The 17575-nt window shown below is 34.0% G+C and overlaps 3 protein-coding genes across 4 annotated transcripts; all 3 read right to left on the minus strand.

Moving 5' to 3' along the window:
- Window positions 1-4638: 4638 nt before the first annotated feature.
- Pdzd8 (PDZ domain containing 8) lies at window positions 4639-8798 on the minus strand. Of its 2 annotated transcripts, none has more exons than XM_065300698.1 (8): window positions 8326-8798; window positions 8076-8267; window positions 7611-8014; window positions 6344-7555; window positions 6050-6281; window positions 5746-5995; window positions 5363-5535; window positions 4639-5299 (listed from the first exon to the last, which is right to left on the minus strand). In XM_065300698.1, exons 1-8 carry the CDS (start codon window positions 8485-8487, stop codon window positions 5111-5113), a joined length of 2814 nt encoding a protein of 937 aa, XP_065156770.1. In that variant the 5' UTR covers window positions 8488-8798; the 3' UTR covers window positions 4639-5110. The 2 variants fall into 2 exon arrangements, with proteins under 2 accessions (XP_065156770.1, XP_065156769.1); XM_065300697.1 differs by having other exon boundaries at window positions 5363-5646; window positions 8326-8795.
- Window positions 8799-9119: 321 nt separating this feature from the next.
- LOC135790480 (cytochrome P450 4C1-like) lies at window positions 9120-11076 on the minus strand. The gene is made up of 7 exons (XM_065300699.1): window positions 10852-11076; window positions 10411-10785; window positions 10287-10353; window positions 10100-10226; window positions 9866-10048; window positions 9396-9810; window positions 9120-9342 (listed from the first exon to the last, which is right to left on the minus strand). The coding sequence occupies exons 1-7, from the start codon at window positions 11066-11068 to the stop codon at window positions 9155-9157; spliced, it is 1572 nt and encodes a 523-aa protein (XP_065156771.1). The 5' UTR covers window positions 11069-11076; the 3' UTR covers window positions 9120-9154.
- A 449-nt stretch (window positions 11077-11525) lies between these two features.
- Window positions 11526-16224, minus strand: Agpat1 (1-Acylglycerol-3-phosphate O-acyltransferase 1). Its single transcript, XM_065300361.1, has 6 exons — window positions 16086-16224; window positions 15731-16005; window positions 13509-13642; window positions 13038-13219; window positions 12695-12860; window positions 11526-12640 (listed from the first exon to the last, which is right to left on the minus strand). The coding sequence occupies exons 2-6, from the start codon at window positions 15913-15915 to the stop codon at window positions 12495-12497; spliced, it is 813 nt and encodes a 270-aa protein (XP_065156433.1). The 5' UTR covers window positions 15916-16005; window positions 16086-16224; the 3' UTR covers window positions 11526-12494.
- Window positions 16225-17575: the final 1351 nt, after the last annotated feature.

A 17575-nucleotide genomic window follows, 5' to 3' on the forward strand; every position in this document is an offset into this window, starting at 1 on the left:
CAGATGTTCAGCATCAAATCCTAGACAAGATAACATTAAAAAATTTGAAAGATAACATGTGCCTAAAAAATTTCCGCCGCGATTTTCTCAGAAAGTAATAAAGTTAATAAAAAAAACTTTCTTCATTTTGTTCATGCCGTGGTAAGGATCTATAAAATGGCAGATTTGGTTTTTCCATTTTCCAAAGTTGACCAAAGGCCTCTCAAAAAGATCAAAAGGTTACACTTGACTCTTTTTGGACTCAAAAAAAAATTTTTTAAGCTAGAAGAAAATGGAAAACGCTAATCGTTTGAATTTTCCAAGGGGATGAAAGATATCAAGTCAGTTTTTTGATAACATCATTATTTTGGAAAATGGGTGGTAACTTCAAACCTGATCAAATAAAACTACCTTTCTAATTTACCCTAAACTTTCCAAACTGATGAAAAACAATGCCAGTCATCTATTAATCCTGGTTTGGTTGCGCTATCTTAATTAGTTTTTTAGTTATTTTATAAAGAATATTTATTAAAATAATTTGTTATTTTCTTGGATTTTACAATTTTATTTGCGAGTTTTACATGTTTCGCCCTGTGGGCATCATCAGATGATTCTCAGTAATAATTGTAATAATTAAAAATAGTCAACAACTTGAAAACTAATTAAGATTGGTCAACCAAACTGGATTAATGGAATCCTGGCAATGTCTTACTTCCATTGGGAAAGTTTAAGGAAAATCGGGATGTGGTTTTATTTGATCAGTTTTGAATTTACTACTAATTTTCTGAACTAATGATGTTATCGAAAAACTGACTTGATATCTTTCATCCCCTTGGAAAACTCAATCGATTAGCGTTTTCCATTTTCTTCTAGATTAAATCTTTTTTTAAGACCAAAAAGGAGTCAAGTCTAACCTCTTGATCTTTTTGAGAGGTCTTTGGTCAACTTTGGAAAATGGAAAAACTAAATTTGCCATTTTATAGATCCATATCACGGCATGAACAAAACGAAGAAAGTTCTTTTCTATCTTTATTATTTTCCGAGAAAATCCCGGCGGAAAACTATTTACCTATTTAGACACATGTAATATTTCAAATTTTTTAAATGTTAGGTAAAAGAGGGTAATGGGGGTCACTTAAGGGAGAACTCAAATATAATTTAAATTATAAACAAAATACTTGTTGCAATCGCTTATAAGCATTGTTTACTTAAATACCTATTATTTGAAATAATTTTCAGTCACTTTGACAATCAATTTTGGATATTATTAAAGTTTAAAAACAGATTTGACTCCCATTACACCGACATGCGGGTAATGGTGGTCACCCTGGGGACAATCGGAATCAAACGAAATCTAGCAGGTATCGCGGACATAATATTCCGCAAAGTCCCACCCAGTGCATTTCACATGAGCTCATAGCCCACATGAAGTGCATCTGAACCACATTTAATTGTTTTTTTTTTAAATCGTTGCACATTAGACATCAGTTTTCCAAATCTTCATCCTCATCGCCCTGGCATAAGTCATCAGTGCCAATATTGGAATCATAAGTTTTGTTACTTTCCTGCAGTATCGTTTCTGCAAGAAGGCTATTGAAAAATAAGTCACATTGCTTTTTATAGGCCATTTAGAGCGGACTAAAGACAAAAACGTCCATTGGGAGTCGCATGACTCCCATTGCCCACAATTGCAATATTGTGAAAAAAAAACAAAAAAAATATTTCTTCAAAACATTAATGTAATCTGAACTGCACATCACGATTTTGAATGTTTAACTAAGACTATATAAAAGTTTGATTCGAATATTGCAAGATATTCGACACTTATCTTCTAATTTGCGTGGACGTAAAATTAGATCAGCGGAGCTCAAAAATAAAATATTGGCGTATCTCAATGATACACGCACCGATTTGCATGATTTGTCGGGGGTGGCACTGGGGGGCCAGAACGGAGGTAGGAACACCGTTTACGCGTTACTCGTAACTATTGTTTCGTGGATATATGGGTGACTCCCATTACCCGCTGACTCCCATTACCCTACTCTCCCCTATCTTATCTAGGATTTGATGCGGAACATCGGGGTGTTTTTGGTTTTTGGTCTCGATGCGCGTACAAATTTCACTTAATGAGATTTACAGAAAATATCTTTACTGCTGTTAGCTAAAAAGTTGTTTAAATTGTATCTATATATATAAAATTTGCGTGTCACAGTGTTTGTTTCCATACTCCTCCGAAACGGCTTTACCGATTTTTATCAAACTTTATATGCGTATTCAGTAGGTCTGAGAATCGGCTAACATCTATTTTTCATACCCCTAAGTGATAAGGGTTGTTCACCCTTAACTTTTTTTAAAATTTTTGGACAAATTCTTTTGTTTTTATTTTTTTTATAATGTGGAATTAAAAAATACATTCAACCCTAAATTTTTAGTTTTTTATCACCAACCCCTATTTCTTTATAGCCATTTTAGTAATTTAATCATTTTTCATCCCGCTCAAAGAAAATTTTTATATGCGTATTCAGTAGGTCTGAGAATCGGTAACTTCATATCTCTAAGTGATAAGGGTTGTTCACCCTTAATTTTTTTTTTAATTTTGGTCGAAATTTTTTGTTTTTATTTTTTTAATGTGGCATTAAAATATACATACAACCCTAAATTTTTGGTTTCTTATCACCAACCCCTATTTTTTATAATAAGTAAGTTACTTTTTGTCTACACTAAAATTTATCTAGAAACTTGAAATAATTTACATGGCAAAACAACGTTTGCCCGGTTAACTAGTAATTAAATAAAATCCTTTTTAATTTTAATTTTAATTTAATGTTTCAAAAAAAAATGAATGACTCTGTTGTTCAAGCAAAAAAATTTGACTCTGATCTTGGACCAAAAAAAATTTTAATAAAAAAGTTCGACCCTGTTTGTTTCGACCAAAAATGGTTATTTATGCGATAAAAATAGTCCGTTCGACCGAAAAATATTTTAAGAACAAAGTGCAATCCTGTCTTTCGACCGAAAAAATTTTAAGAAAAAAATTCGTCCATGTTCTTCTACCGAAAAAAAATTTAATAAAAAAGTTCGACCCTGTTTTTCGACCAAAACTGGTGATTTATATGATAAAAATAGCTATTTTTGAAGTGCATTTTTGGGCACTTCTGGAAGGGTTAGGGGGTTGGAATAATATGCGTCGTGTAGAAGAATTCTCTAACTTTCATATGGGGAAAAGAAACTTCATAAAAGTCAAATAGTTCACGAGATATTGGGTGTTTTCCACACTATGTTTTTAATTTTTTTTGAAAATTGCTCATTTTTAAAAGGCATTTTAGAGCACTTCTAAAAGGGCTATAAAACTGAAAAAGTGTGCACTGTATAGAGAAACTCTTTAACTATAACATGACGGTGACAAACTCACAAAAGTCAATTAGTATATGAGATACAGTGTGTTTTTCACACCATGTTTTCAATTTTTTTGAAAAATACCAACTTTGAAAGGGTGTTTTAGGGCACTTCCGGAAAGGCTAGAAGATTGAAAAGGTATGCATCATGTAGGGAGACTCTCGAACTTTAATATGACGGTAACAAACTCTAAAAAAGATAATTAGTTCACGAAATACAAGTTGATTTCCACACCAGGTTTTTAATTTTTTTTAAATGCCCATTTTTAAAGGGCGTTTTAGAGCACTTGCGGAAGGGTTAGAAGATTAAAAATGCTTGCATCGTGTAGAGAGACTCTCGAACTTTAATATGACAGTAACAAACTCTCAAAAATTTATTAATTAACAAGATACAGACTGTTTTTCACACCATGTTTTCAATTTTTTTGAAGAATGCCAATTTTTAAAGGGAATTTAAGGGTATTTTTAATAGGAGTAGAAGATTGAATTATGCGTCGTGTAGAGGAGTTCTAGAGCTTTAACATGGGTATAAAAAATCAAAAAAACTTAATTAGTTCAGATGATACAGGGTGTTTTCCGTACTATGTATTCATATTTTGTGAAAGATGTCAATTTTTAAAGAGCATTTAGAAGGAATAAGAAAATCTAAAACAGTTAATTAATTCAAAAGATACAGGGTGTTTTCCACACCATATTTACATACTCAGAGCATATTCAGAAGGGCTAGGGAGTGGAAATGTATGCATCGTGTAGGGGAACTCTCTAACTCTAACATGTCAATGAGAAACTGTAAAAAAGACTATTAGTTCGCGAGATACAGGGTGTAATTTTGCAAACCACAACCGAAACGAAATTTTCCAGAGACCTTTTGATCTTCAGTCTAACACTCTCCCAACTGAGCTAATAAATTTCTAATTCTAAGCATTTTAAATCAAAAACACTCGAATTATTTTGGAATTATACAGGAGGGCTGAATGGTACAGCATGTTTTTAAATTCCTTGAGACATGCCAATTTTTAAGTCATTTTTGGGCATTTCTAAGGGGTTTTGAGGGTTTAATCAATCTATAAACAGACACTGGTTCGTGTCCACAGCAACGTTAGGATTTAAACGAGTAAGTTTGGAAAAGTAGCGTGCACTACCGGCAAATGTTCTGTTCCCTAGACCAAGACCAGACGTTTAACATGGCGCTCGGTTTCCTGTGTATCTATACTTCGTGCTTAAAATTATAAAAAATAAGGGAATTAACTTAGTTAAATCTATATTATCATCACATTCTTATTTATTTTAGTGCAATTTCATTAGGCATTCGCTAATTAAACAATAATTTGATATGTAATACATTTTTGATCATCATATTTTTGGCTACTTTTCATAATACTGCTTTTGTAACATACACTACATTGCAAACAAAGAAAATAACTAAAATAACTTGAAAAGCTAGCCTAATTTAGCTGCAGCTATCTGTTTACACTTATAAATTAAATACTTCACAACCAATTGAGAAATTGTCAGGGAATTGCAAATAATATATATTTAGTCAATAGTGTCACCTAGGTCGTCTACAAGACTATAACGTGATGTGTTCCGCTAAACATTTAGAGATTTGAAGTTGTAAATTATAAAATAATTGATAATTGATCACATATAGAAACAACCAGTTTCGCCCGTATGTACAAAACGATAAAATAAATAAACTTCACTGCAGTTGAGTGAGTAGGGTTTGCATGGGAGTGTTAAGATTGTTGCAGGCCAGAGCAGTAGTGTAGCATGAGCACGGAGAGGCCGTGAATCTTGGCGTCGGCTTGGCCCAGCAAAAATGCTAGTTTTGCACGCTCCACCTCAACTTCTTCGTTATTCAACTTTTTGATTAGGTCGGCATGCTCTGTCGTTACGATGTCAAACATTTTCTTTAGTTCCACCATCTGAACACGAACAAAATTAAATGTCACTACCGAATAGGGACAAAGTAAGTAAATTCTACTTACCATTGCATTGATTTTCTCAATTCTTTCATCTGACACCATCGTCGCATACAATTGCCGCCCGGATTCACGCGCGCTCTCCATGAGATTCTCATCCGTCGCGCAGATCAGCATCTGATCGAGCAGTTTATTCACCGCATCGTGTGATTCCTGCGCGTTTTGGATCTCGTCCAGCGCTGCGGGACAAAGAGAAAACGGATTGGTGACAGTGAGCGAGTGCTTGCGATTCGGCGTGCGCTGTGGTGATGGCGGCAAGCTGCGCGATTGTGATGCATTTATGTGTGCACCTAGAAAAGAAACAATGGTACATGAACAAGTACAAATTGTGCGCACGGTGACGTGACCAATTAATATGAAAATTCCTTATTGTAATTTTAAATCGGTACCTGGAATGGATAGATTATTAACGCTATTCACGCGTTTAATATTTATTCCTTCGCTGTTGCCGGCTTCCTCGTCAATGTAATTGTCATCCGCCACATCGCCGATTATCAAGTCCGGTTGATCCGAAGAATCGCTCTTGATACTCATGCGATCGACAAGGGCACAGTCGGTGCTCAATTGGCACTTACTAATGCACTTTTTATGGCAACACATGCCACAGTCCCGGCATTGGACTGCATCTTTTAGCCAAATCTTCAAAATATTACATTAACTTCACCTTAAACTTGGTTTATAATGAAAATTTACCTTTTTTGAACAAAAATCGCAATGAATACTTCGATGGAACTGGGTACGGACAAAATCGTGTTGGTTGATGCTAGTTTTTTGCATTGTGGGCTTTACTTCCACTTCAGAAACAGTCGAATTTTTGCGTTTCAAGCTTCCATCGCCGTCGTGATTCCACACAAAAGATAACAAAATGTCTCCATAGCAAAACACATGCTCGAAACCAGAATGGGACATCAAAGGATGGCTTTGACTAGTAACAAACAAAAATTCAAAGAAAATTATTCTGAAAAATAACAAATTTTTAAAACTTACGCATTTGGTGGTGTATTATTCGGCGGTAAAAATGAATAACTTCTTGTATAATGTCCCAGAAGAGAGCTGCAACACGCATTCAGAATCTCACACAGCGGAATGTTTGCATACCCAAGCAAAACCTCACGCTGCGTGTTCGTCCCCCAGATATTAATATTCAAATACTTGGCATTCTCCTTCAGTTGGAATGAATATTCATCATTAAAATCCATTAATGGTTTTAATGGCAACTCCGCGGTCTTCTGCACTTCAATCAAGTCTAAACTCTCACACTCCTGCGCCTCTGTGTCGGTTCGAATAATTTCTGGTACTTCCGATATCGAATGTTTTTTACTCTGCAGGAAATTTGTCGGCAGAGAAATCGAATGATGCTTAAAACCGTGCTGTGGAGTACTGGGACAACTCGGATTCGGTGTGCTTTTATTACTACTCGTTTCACCGTTGTTAGCTGCCGATTTTTCTGATGTAACTGACGATTTTCGTTTCCGCAACGCAAAGTTTCCAAGCGTCTGTGCAAATTTGGACATGTTTTCATTACCGGACGTGATTATTTTCGGCATTTTTTCACTGCGTGTTGATTTCGCCGACTTCTTACCATCGGAATCATCGCTTTTATCATTTTTGTCAACCATCACAAAACTCTCAGCCGCGTCTACACCTTCAGAAACATCGTTGATTGCATCATTGACGCAAATCGTTGGGGTTTTCTCTTCAGTCTTATTTCCTGTTTGTACAGTTGTTGTTTTCATCACGTAATTACTGGTACAGCGCTCAACTTTAAAGCTGATATTCACCGAAGTAATCGCTTTGATTATCTTACTAATCTGTGACACATTACTAATGTTTTTATTTTCGATCGCCAGGATGACGTCGCCCTGCCGCAAGCCGGAGTGGAAAGCAGGCGTTTGCGGTGTGACACTATCAATCGTCACCGTACTGTTCGTCTCTTGCTTGAAAATAACCCCTAGCTGCTGTTGACGGACTTTGGTGAGCGTTAACTCCAACATGAGCCACAATGAGTTTTCCTTTTGATACAGGCATATGAAGGGGATTGTATCGATGGTGAAGGTGCAATGCACGTTGGTTACATCAGGAGGTGCATCAAGACGTGAGATTTCACCGAGGGAAACTTCCAGGGTGCCGTGAGAGACCATTTCGTTATCGTCAGCATCAAGCTGACCGGGATCAGTCTTAACAAAGAATGGTTTATATCTGAAATTTACAAGTATTAGTTATTTCAAAGTCTTTAATATTTTGTATTACACACCTGATTTTATAGTTTGGTAATGTATGTTTCCTCTTGATAGCCTTCTTAATCTGATTCACAATCAAATTAGTAATATTCGATTGTAATTGTCTGCCTTGAAAATGAGATTCCACAGCTAACTCAATTAGAGGGTCATTGAAAAAACTGAATGACCAGTGTGTATATGGATGTCTTGTAAATTGCAATCTCCCAATGCCGTTAATACGCTTCACTTTTATTGATAAATAAGCTGTCTTGCCAAACTTCATCTTAGCATCAACAGACAATAAAAAATTTCCAGTATAATCTAATTTAATTGACAAATTTAGCATGTCTATATGGCCCTCTGTCTTGTCCAACTTAATGCTATCCAAAGAAATGTCTTTTATGTCAGGAAACTGTGATCCTAAATGCATATCTCTAATCTGCAATAATAAACAAAAAATGTTTAGTGAAATATGATTTTCTATGAAGCAAAAAACATACTGTAACAGCTTCAAAAAATTTCCCAATGGTAGTCTTGGTCAATAATTCATCAAATTCCATGCTCAACTTCTTGTACAGCCATTGTTTTATACTGTCAGAGTGTCGAAGCTCATGAAACAGAAACTGCAGCATGAGACTGATTGGCAGACTGGAGCTGGTATTCTCATTGCACTCAAGTTTCTTCTTCAGCTCCTATAAATTATAGTCAATATAGAAATAAACAATGTATGCAAATCACAGAGAACAAAACCTCAGGTAAACTGTAAGCCTCAGTGTTAAGCTTCTTAGGCGTTTCAGCAATGGGGCCCTTGTTAAAATAGCGCACGAGCACATAGTATTGCACGACAACCGTTAACACAATGCCAACACAGACGGATATCACAATAAGCAGCAGCAGATTCAGAAGATCCATTTTGAGATCAGTTGTGCATTACAATCACAACAAGAAGCGACAGTAGGATTATTAGCAGCGTTTTGAACATCACTCGTTCTCGACTTTTCGTGTGTCGCATTAATTATTCACTGCCGTTCGGGGGTCAATAAATTTGTTTATATTTAGAATAATCATTCCGTTTTCAATACGCCGCCGAATAGACAATAACATCGTTTATATCAGTAAATATGTATGCGTTTACTTTTTTAGTGCGTGCTGCGTAGAGTTGTGCGACGCGCGACTCGTGACCGAAAACAGCTGCGAGTTGAAGTAAGCAGAAAGTCGCATGTAAATGTGTGGACTCACTATTGATTTTCAAATCGTGACTTTTGCCACAGCGATTACAACGCTTTCGCCGTCTTTGCCATTGATAATCATCGTGAAACAACTTTGATAACAACTTTGAAACGCTATTAGAGTGTGTCACAAATGGATTAACTTATTTAAATATTTGTTTAGCGGTGACCTCACTCTGGGACCCATTTTTTACTTGTGCCATTTTTGAATTTATCAAATTTTGATAATTCAAACAGCTTATTTTGTAATTTCTGGCTACTGTTTTTACTTCACGCGGTAATCTCAACTGAAAATTTAATAAAAATGAGGGAACGTAATTATTTATCGTTTTTTTATTAACATAAAATTATTATGCCGTTTTTCCTTTACATTTTGTTTCTCGCTCCTGAAAACTCAATAATATACCATCTTCTGCTTTCAGAGTCATTTTAATCCCCAATTTTATATCCTCAACACTCTCAAAAGGAGTGAAAAACCTATATCTTCTTAATAACGTTGCAATTGAACATTTTAATGTAATCCAAGCCACTCTTGTTCCTGAAATTTATCCACTTTAACGAAAAATGATTTAGTTTATACATTATACATACCAAAACATGTCCTAGGCCCAGCTAGAAAAGGAATATAACTATATTTGTGTTGTTTGCCAAGTTCCTTACTCGAAAACCTCTCCGGATCAAACTTTAGAGGGTCCTTCCAATACAATTCCGATCTATGGGTCTTTAATAAGTAAATTCCTAGTTGTGTACCTTTTGGCACAACATGTGCATCTAAATTAAATTCTTCTTCAGCTACGCGTGCGATAATTGGAGCAGGGGGAAACAATCGCATTGTTTCTTTGATTACCTGTTCTAGGTATACAAGTTTTGAGAGGTCAGAATACTCTGGATGGCGATCAGGACCGAGAATATCTATTAATTCTTCGTACACCATCTTCTGAATATCCTGATGCATTGCAAGTGTGAGTAAAGTAAATGAAACACCTGAAGTACACGTGTCAAAACCCTAAAATATTAAATGTATCAAAATAATGCTTGTACAGTTAAAAATGGGAATTCACAGCAATCATAAAAGTATTGACTTCATCTTTCACTTGTTTTGGAGTAAAGTTTGTTTCTTTGCTTAAATCGAAAAGATGATCAATGAATTTTCTTTTTCTGGGAGAATCTTTCTCATTTGTTGAGGCTTCGTCTTTTAAAAATGTTTGTTCCTCGTCATATATTGCTTTTCGTTCCTCAAAGATCTAAAACGTTGAAAATGTATTTTTGTAAACACTTATCTGATGTTTTCTTACTTGATCAGTAAAACCATGTCCGTATTTAAGAGCTTCTTGTTGAATTTTATAATCCTTGGTCCATCTGTAGATAAAATCCGGATGTTTAATAACCGCCATTACTCTATACATCGATAACTCCAAAAATCTACGAAAATATACGCATTTTTAACAGTTTAATAAGCAAAACTTAGTTATTTTTCCATACAAATCTGTATAATGATCCAATTTTGTCCCATTTTCCTGTACATTCAAGTCCACACCAAATGAAGCTTCTAAAACTCTTTAAATTAATACTTTTAAGGTTATAGTATGGCATTTATTGCATTTACTTGCAAACATTTCAATAATACACTTGGCTAAATCCGGCATGGCATCGAATGTACGTCCGATATTACTTTCCCATCTGTCTGCCATCTTACTAACACACTTACACATATCTTCAGTGTGCGGAGCCACTGCTTCATGGTGCATTGTCGGCGCCATGGCTTTCCGGTTTCGTTTCCACTGCTTACCGCCGATGCGAAAAATGCTATCACCAACAAACCCCTCGAAGAAATCGTAGATGTAGTGCTTCTGTTGGGTATTAGGATGTGTGAGCACCACTTCCAAATGTTCCACTTTGCTAACCATAATATTTCTAATTCCACCGGCGTAAATCATTCGGCCAGATTCTTGCGTTAAATACTCACACAGTTTCATAAAGTCTAGAGCAGGAAAAACAAGTTTATAACATAATTTGAAAAAATAATAACAATAACATTGAATAATACTTTGCATTGATGGATTGATGTAACTTAAGACTCCAAGATGTCCAAACAATGGCACGTGCACAAAACCACGGACTTTTGGATATTTCCATGTTAAATATATCAATCTACGATGATGAATTAGAAATGATATAACACCAATTATTATAATATCGGCTATAAAACCAATATAGGAATATTTCTCTAAGATATTACGCACAAACATTGTGCCAACTTTCATCTGAATAATTTACAGTTTAAAACAGTTTATAAGTACAGAAATTATGAATAAATAATCAGAAAGAACGGTAAAAAACAAGCCGGTTTTAAATTTGACAAGATACTGAGCGTAAGAAAAAAACAAATACATAATTTGATTGCAATTTGATGAGCGTCATAAGCAATATATAATTTTCTAATTTAAATCAGGCGATATTCGAATTTGCCACGGCAAACATAAAACTTGTTAAGTGTTAACCTTTGAACAAACTCGACGTTTAATGTAATAGCGAGTAATCAGGATAATTTTGGTAAATGAGAATAATGGGAGCAATTAAATTAATTTCGTAAATTACATTCAAACACGTAGAAAGCAGTTAAAGCAATTATTTTAGAAGCAAAACTTGTGACAACATTTACTTTGTTGAGAAAGGATAAAAAAACAGTGCAAAACAAAACAGAAAAAGTGTTTTAAAAAGTTTTTTAAAAGTTTTCAAATTTAATTCTTTCTTTTTTTAATGATAATTACTTTATTACACACTAGAATAATAATAACTTTCAATCGATCAATAGCATAATATGTAATTACAGTTTGTATCATTTATCCTTTCAATTTGAACTTATCAATAATATTTACAACGTGTCTATTCTGACTTGTTTCTGATTCCCTTTCGCCGATCTGCACAATCTGAATAATATTGTAATCGTTGCGTAACATCTATTTGCAATGCACGTGGTTATTTTTGTAGTTTTTGAAATTTTAGTTAAACGTAATAAATTATTGACTATCGAGTAAAGTCACGTGTCCAGTGACTTGATTCACTTTCATCGTCACATTATCTCCGAACTTGCATCAAATATCACAACATTTTCCTTTTTCCTTCGTCCTTCGTCATAAATTTTCAGCAAAAATCGTATATCTGAGCGCACCAATTACAAAACTACACGGAACTTGTTTACACATACATAAAAAAAATAAATTATTACCAACGTCAAAAATCTTGGTCAAACACTGAGAAACCAAGTAAAAGTACAAAGAATTATATAAGATTAACTAATATAACAATAATCATTGCGTGCGCCCCGCCATTTTGACTTTTTCTTGTAACTTTTGCTATAATACTTTATGTCTTATTATGTCTTCATGTAAAATTTACGCCTACATATTGTATATCTTTGTTTGCCTGCGAGCATTTTTGTTAGAATACTAGGCGTAATCAAATTGGTTGATAGTTGTCATCAGTTATTCATCTAAGTATAAAACTAAACGACAAATTTCGCACAAGTTAGTACATCTTATATGTGTATCTGTTTGGTATGTTTGGGGTTAGATTTTTTCGAAATTTGCACTTGGCTGCCCTAATAACTCAATGACTAGCACATTTGGTGAGAGTTTAAGGGTTGAGGAATGAGACGCCCGTGGGCGGTTTTAGCTGCCTAGAGAATATTTAGGAGCAAATTTGATGCACTTCCTTGTTGGCTTCGTCGAAGACCTTGCTCATTGCGCTATGCGTCCGATCCATCAAATCCTCCAAGTCGTCCAGTGTCAATCCTTCGGTTGGGATTGCCTCCAATGTTGTAATAATTATTTTCCCTAAAATATATAAAATTTAGTTATGGCGCATGCGCAGATGTTGATTACGATCACCTTGATTGAAAACACGTTTCTTCTCATCCAAAAAATAGTATTGGCTATAGACCACAGGTAAAATCGGAAGTTGCGCAGTTATGGCAAGATGGAAAGCACCTTTCTTAAAGGAGTGAATAGTTCCGGTATTGTGCCGCGTGCCCTCGGGATAAACCCATAGTTTTATCTAAAAATAAATATTTTTATTTTATTACTTTCATTTGTGAATACGTAATCCATTGTATTACAATTGTATTACAATTTGTAAATCCAATAATCACGTAGATTTTTATAAATAAATATTTCAAAATATTTTTATGAATGTTTATGAATTGTTATTTATGCTTATTCATATAGAAATTACCTTTCCTTCTTTGACAATTTCACCCGCAGTGTTCATGGCTTCACGTGCCTTGCCCGAATTCACGCGATTTATGAATATCAGCCCGCAGAGCCAGGCGGCAAGGCCAAAAGGCCACGCGTAGAATAATTCCTTCTTGGCGACCACCGTGCACTTGTCCATGATCGGCCAGATATCGAACATGCCTAAAAATAACGCAAACATTCAATTTACTTGTTTATTGTATATCGAAATAATTCAAACAATTCTTCCAGACATCGTAAAATGACCTAAGTTGTAGTATAAAAACTATGAATTTTCTGTGAAGAACAATATCAATTTTTAGTTTAGTTAAAAATTAATACAACCAGATTGGTTCTTTTTCTTAGTTATATAAGATTTTGTTATAAAAATTGCTTTTTTATTTGAAGTGAAAACCACTTCTTAACTTCTTTTAAAGTTAAAAACTATCATAAGATTAATGTCGTTATTTACCTAGTACATCCAAGGAACTTTGATGGTTTGCAACAATAATGCAAGCTCGCTCCTTTTCCAAATTGTCGCGCCCGCGAATTATCCATTTCAATCCGAGCAGAGGCGAGATAAACTTGCAAATGTGCGACGCCACACTGAAACAATAGTTTTTAATTAATTTATATTATTTTAAAAGCCAATTGAAACATTATTTTCCTTGTTATATAACAAACAAACTGTTATATTTTAAAATACATATGTAAAATATTTCTATGTTTTATTATCACATTTTACACATGCAATATATTAAATAAATGTCAAGTGTCACAAATTAATGATGAGTTATGAGTACCCTGAGATTTTAAAACTATGTACTCACATATTTACAATGTTTTTAGGCACGTGCGTCTAATCGACTAGTTTGTATTATTAAATTACTACTTTTGTAACAAAAAAACCTTCATGAGGTCAAGATAATCAACGGAAGTACGCTCTTAATCGATTAGTGCACAATTGTACTCTACAAATGTGTAGTGTACACATAAATCGTCGATAAGAAAATAATCATTATCGAGTAAATAATTCAAAAGTGACAAAAAAGAAAAAGAAAAAATCGGGCGTTAAGTTAGATAACATGACGTGTATTATACAGCTCGTTTAATAAATGACGTCTTAAATGTAATTAACTCATTACATGTGAACAGTGTAACATCCATTATCTGTGGTACTGCTAATTTGCAATACAATAAAACAATTTGTGAACATTTAATGTATGCAACCCATTCTACATTTTCAGTAATCTGATTTGTAAAATATGCGAGTGTAAAGCATGGAAATTTATTGCTTGGCATTATCTTGATGCAATAAAACAGTAATGTTTGTTTTGTCTAGTAATTAGTAACACACTAAAGTGGTGTTAATCTAAGTTTTGCATGAAATGACCTATAATTTTCCTAATAAAAATTCAACTATATAAAATAAACATTCTTTGTTTAAAACTATACCGCAAATAATATATTGCAATTGTTTATGCAGCTACCAGCAAAGTAATTAAGATCGTTATCATAATAATATATCATATATAATAATTCGTTTGTTATCTGAAAACGAATAGCGCTATTTGCGCGGTGCGCCATTTGCTTTCAAAGATAAGCAATAATTTCCCGAAATAAATGTATCACTGTATACTTTTGTTATTACATCATTCAGAATGCATTCCAATCGTCCTTGTCTTCACTAATTATTTCCATCATTAACTACATAGGCAATATTATAAAAAAGCAACACCAAAATCCTTTCGCGCATTACATTAACGCCAATTCAATTATACGTACGCGTATAAGTGTTGCTTTTTTATGTTAATCTAATTACTTTGACGTAATGAATTGCATAAGATATTCTTTAGATTGTTTTCTCAATCGTAGATTTTATTTATAAGTAATTGTACTTGAACCTTGGATCAAAATTCAAGTTTTTGTTTATTTATTTTTTATTTTCAGATTTTTTGAGTCGAGTAGTATGCGTTTGAAAAATCAAGAGCGTTTTTGTTGTCGTTGACGCATGGTTTATTAATAGGCGGGCGTAGCTTATGTAAAGTCTGCGGAGCAGCTGTTTTATCATATCATTTGAGTTTATTATATTTGTAAAAGTGATGACTTTAATTTCGTTATAATAATGATTTTATGATAATTGCAAAATGAACATTTGTGAATTAGTACTTTCATGGACCAAAGCAATAAAGTTTTATTTTTCAGCTATTGCAAAAGTCGCAATAATTTTTTTTTTTATGAAAAACTTACAAAAATATCAAAATGTAATTAAAATTTTATTTGTTTTTTTATCAAGATAATAAAATGGAAATAAATAATTTGATTTTAGTTTATTATCGTAACCACTGATTTCCGTTTTCGGATTTAATATTTTTATCATGTTCTGATTCATATTTTTGAGTTTTTGCATTTTTATATTTTTGAACGAAAGTAATTTATTCATTTATTTATAAAAAAATGTTTGGTCAATGTGCACCAAAATAAACCTTCAAAACGCAATTTTAACAAAACATATCAAAAATCAATTAAAAAACTATCTTGATGGCGTTTTATAAACTTGAAAAAAATCAAATAAACAATAGTTTATATCAAAAACATTAAAAATCTGAGATGAATATCGCGCAGAAACTCTTCTATAGATCGTTAAAAATACTTAGAAATAAGAATTGAATTTGGAAAAAACTGAATACTCACACTAAATTCCTGACATTCTTCGGCCTGAACGCAAACACCGGTATAAAGAAGACGGCATTAAAGGAGACGATTATGTAATACGCAAAGAACTTGACGTAGAACCGAAAGGTCTGACTCGATTCATATAGGAAAGGCAGCACCAGGATAAACGCAGCGAAGAAGATCTCAAAGTACGACGCGCTCATCTTTCGCCTCGCTGATGATGATTCCTCACCCTCCTCAACTTAAATTAACCAGCTTGGATCCGCTGGGATAACACACGCACCAACGACGCACTAAAACCCACCGAAAACACACCACACATATTAACAATTAATATTCACCATTCTGTAATCATTACTCGAATAACACTCACCACCATTAATCGGATTCAGGCCTGTCGCTGCGTCACGCACTTCCTTCGGTCATCGCGCACTCTCCACAAACACCACCAACCCCTCTAATAACTTTAAATTTTATTTCAATAAAAAAACACTTTTCGAATGTTTGTAGCGTTCGCAATGCACTTGTGCTTCTGTTTGTTGATGCGATGCGTGCTTGTGGTCTGGCTGGCGACTGCGACTTCCGCACTTATGAGACTTGAACTGCGGCCACCGCGGTGCGCGCCCCCGAAGCGCCGCCAATCGATAATATTGCGCCCGGATTACCGCTGACAGCGGCGACGATGGTGTGGCGCGATTGCAGCGTTCAAATTCTTCGAAGTAACGAAACGTTGCAAGTTACGAAACTTCGTCATTATCTAACTTGATAAATGTGAAAAATGCGCCGATGCGATAACCGCATTTATCAGTGCTTCCTCTGGAAAAAAGAAAACAAAAACTGGAGGTAAAAACAACACTTTTGCGCACTAGTACGGCATTTTTCAAGGTTAATGCTACACATAATTAACAATCACCTTCTGTCAGGTGTTTTTGTTTATATTTAATAAACAATATCGCCTTTGATTAATTATTATACTTAAAATAAATGCATATTAAATAAGAAACTTTTTTGGTTTTTATTAAGTTATCACCTAAAATGTAATCACTCAGTATATAATTAATACAATACAATAAAAGCAGCACGTGTGAAAATCATGTCACATTAGAAAACCAAATTATAATGTCACGCATTAGAAAATGGAAATAAATAAATAATTAAAACTTTTCCTCGATGAATATTTAGTATTTTTGTTTTTCGTATGATAATTTTGGAAATAAAGTTTGGTTAATTGCTTTTTAATGATTTTAAAAATTTTACGGTTTATCTTGAAAAAAATCTGTTTAATTTGGAGATATGTAGAATAAATTGATTCCACAGCTGTGGCCCGCATTGTGTTTACATTGTAGCCATTGACTAGGGTCGTTGGTACAGCCGGAAGGGCAAAAATCGATATCTCACCATCTCCCCTTCGCTGTATGTGCGTCACGAATTCAAAACACTTCAAATTTTTACTAAAGTACAATGTTTGGAGATGTGTATAAAATACCAGTGATAAAATTGAATTTTTTCATAATTAAATATTTAAAAAGCACGAAAAATTAAGTAAAAATAAAAATATGCGCAAATTATTCTAGTTTCTCGTGTCATTGTTGACTTAACTTTTGTTTTTATACTTGTTTTATTACCTACTTGATAATTGCAACAATTGTTCTATTTCAAATCTCCAATGTGCAAATAACTATTTTAAACTTACTTTTAGTTTCATTTCAGATAATCTCTCAGGAATAATTCTAGGAAATGTCGCTTATCTTATCAGTTCACCGCAATTTACGTTTCACTAAACAGTGTATTTTTATAAATTAATTATGTTAATATTTCATCACCTCATCATAGTCGCATAGTCGTGCGATAATTAATCTCTGT

This window comes from Atheta coriaria, unplaced genomic scaffold (genome assembly GCF_025399875.1).
Source record: "Atheta coriaria isolate IRGN ID8LTWV9N9 unplaced genomic scaffold, Caltech_Dcor_3.1 hic_scaffold_4_pilon, whole genome shotgun sequence".
NCBI lineage: Eukaryota > Metazoa > Arthropoda > Insecta > Coleoptera > Staphylinidae > Dalotia > Dalotia coriaria.

What these genes read in the sequence shown, in the direction of transcription:
- Pdzd8 (XM_065300697.1), bottom strand. Translation starts at nt 8,487, where the DNA reads ATGGATCTTCTGAATCTGCTGCTGCTTATTGTGATATCCGTCTGTGTT. An exon ending in AATTTTTTGAAGCTGTTACA is followed by an intron (nt 8,015 to 8,075) that starts GTATGTTTTTTG and finishes TTATTATTGCAG; the next exon opens with ATTAGAGATATGCATTTAGG. An exon ending in TTACCAAACTATAAAATCAG is followed by an intron (nt 7,556 to 7,610) that starts GTGTGTAATACA and finishes TGTAAATTTCAG; the next exon opens with ATATAAACCATTCTTTGTTA.
- LOC135790480 (XM_065300699.1), bottom strand. Translation starts at nt 11,068, where the DNA reads ATGAAAGTTGGCACAATGTTTGTGCGTAATATCTTAGAGAAATATTCC. An exon ending in GACATGGTTTTACTGATCAA is followed by an intron (nt 10,049 to 10,099) that starts GTAAGAAAACAT and finishes TCAACGTTTTAG; the next exon opens with ATCTTTGAGGAACGAAAAGC. An exon ending in TCAATACTTTTATGATTGCT is followed by an intron (nt 9,811 to 9,865) that starts GTGAATTCCCAT and finishes TTAATATTTTAG; the next exon opens with GGTTTTGACACGTGTACTTC.
- Agpat1 (XM_065300361.1), bottom strand. Translation starts at nt 15,915, where the DNA reads ATGAGCGCGTCGTACTTTGAGATCTTCTTCGCTGCGTTTATCCTGGTG. An exon ending in AAGAATGTCAGGAATTTAGT is followed by an intron (nt 13,643 to 15,730) that starts GTGAGTATTCAG and finishes CTATTGTTTCAG; the next exon opens with TGTGGCGTCGCACATTTGCA. An exon ending in AAGTTCCTTGGATGTACTAG is followed by an intron (nt 13,220 to 13,508) that starts GTAAATAACGAC and finishes CGTTATTTTTAG; the next exon opens with GCATGTTCGATATCTGGCCG.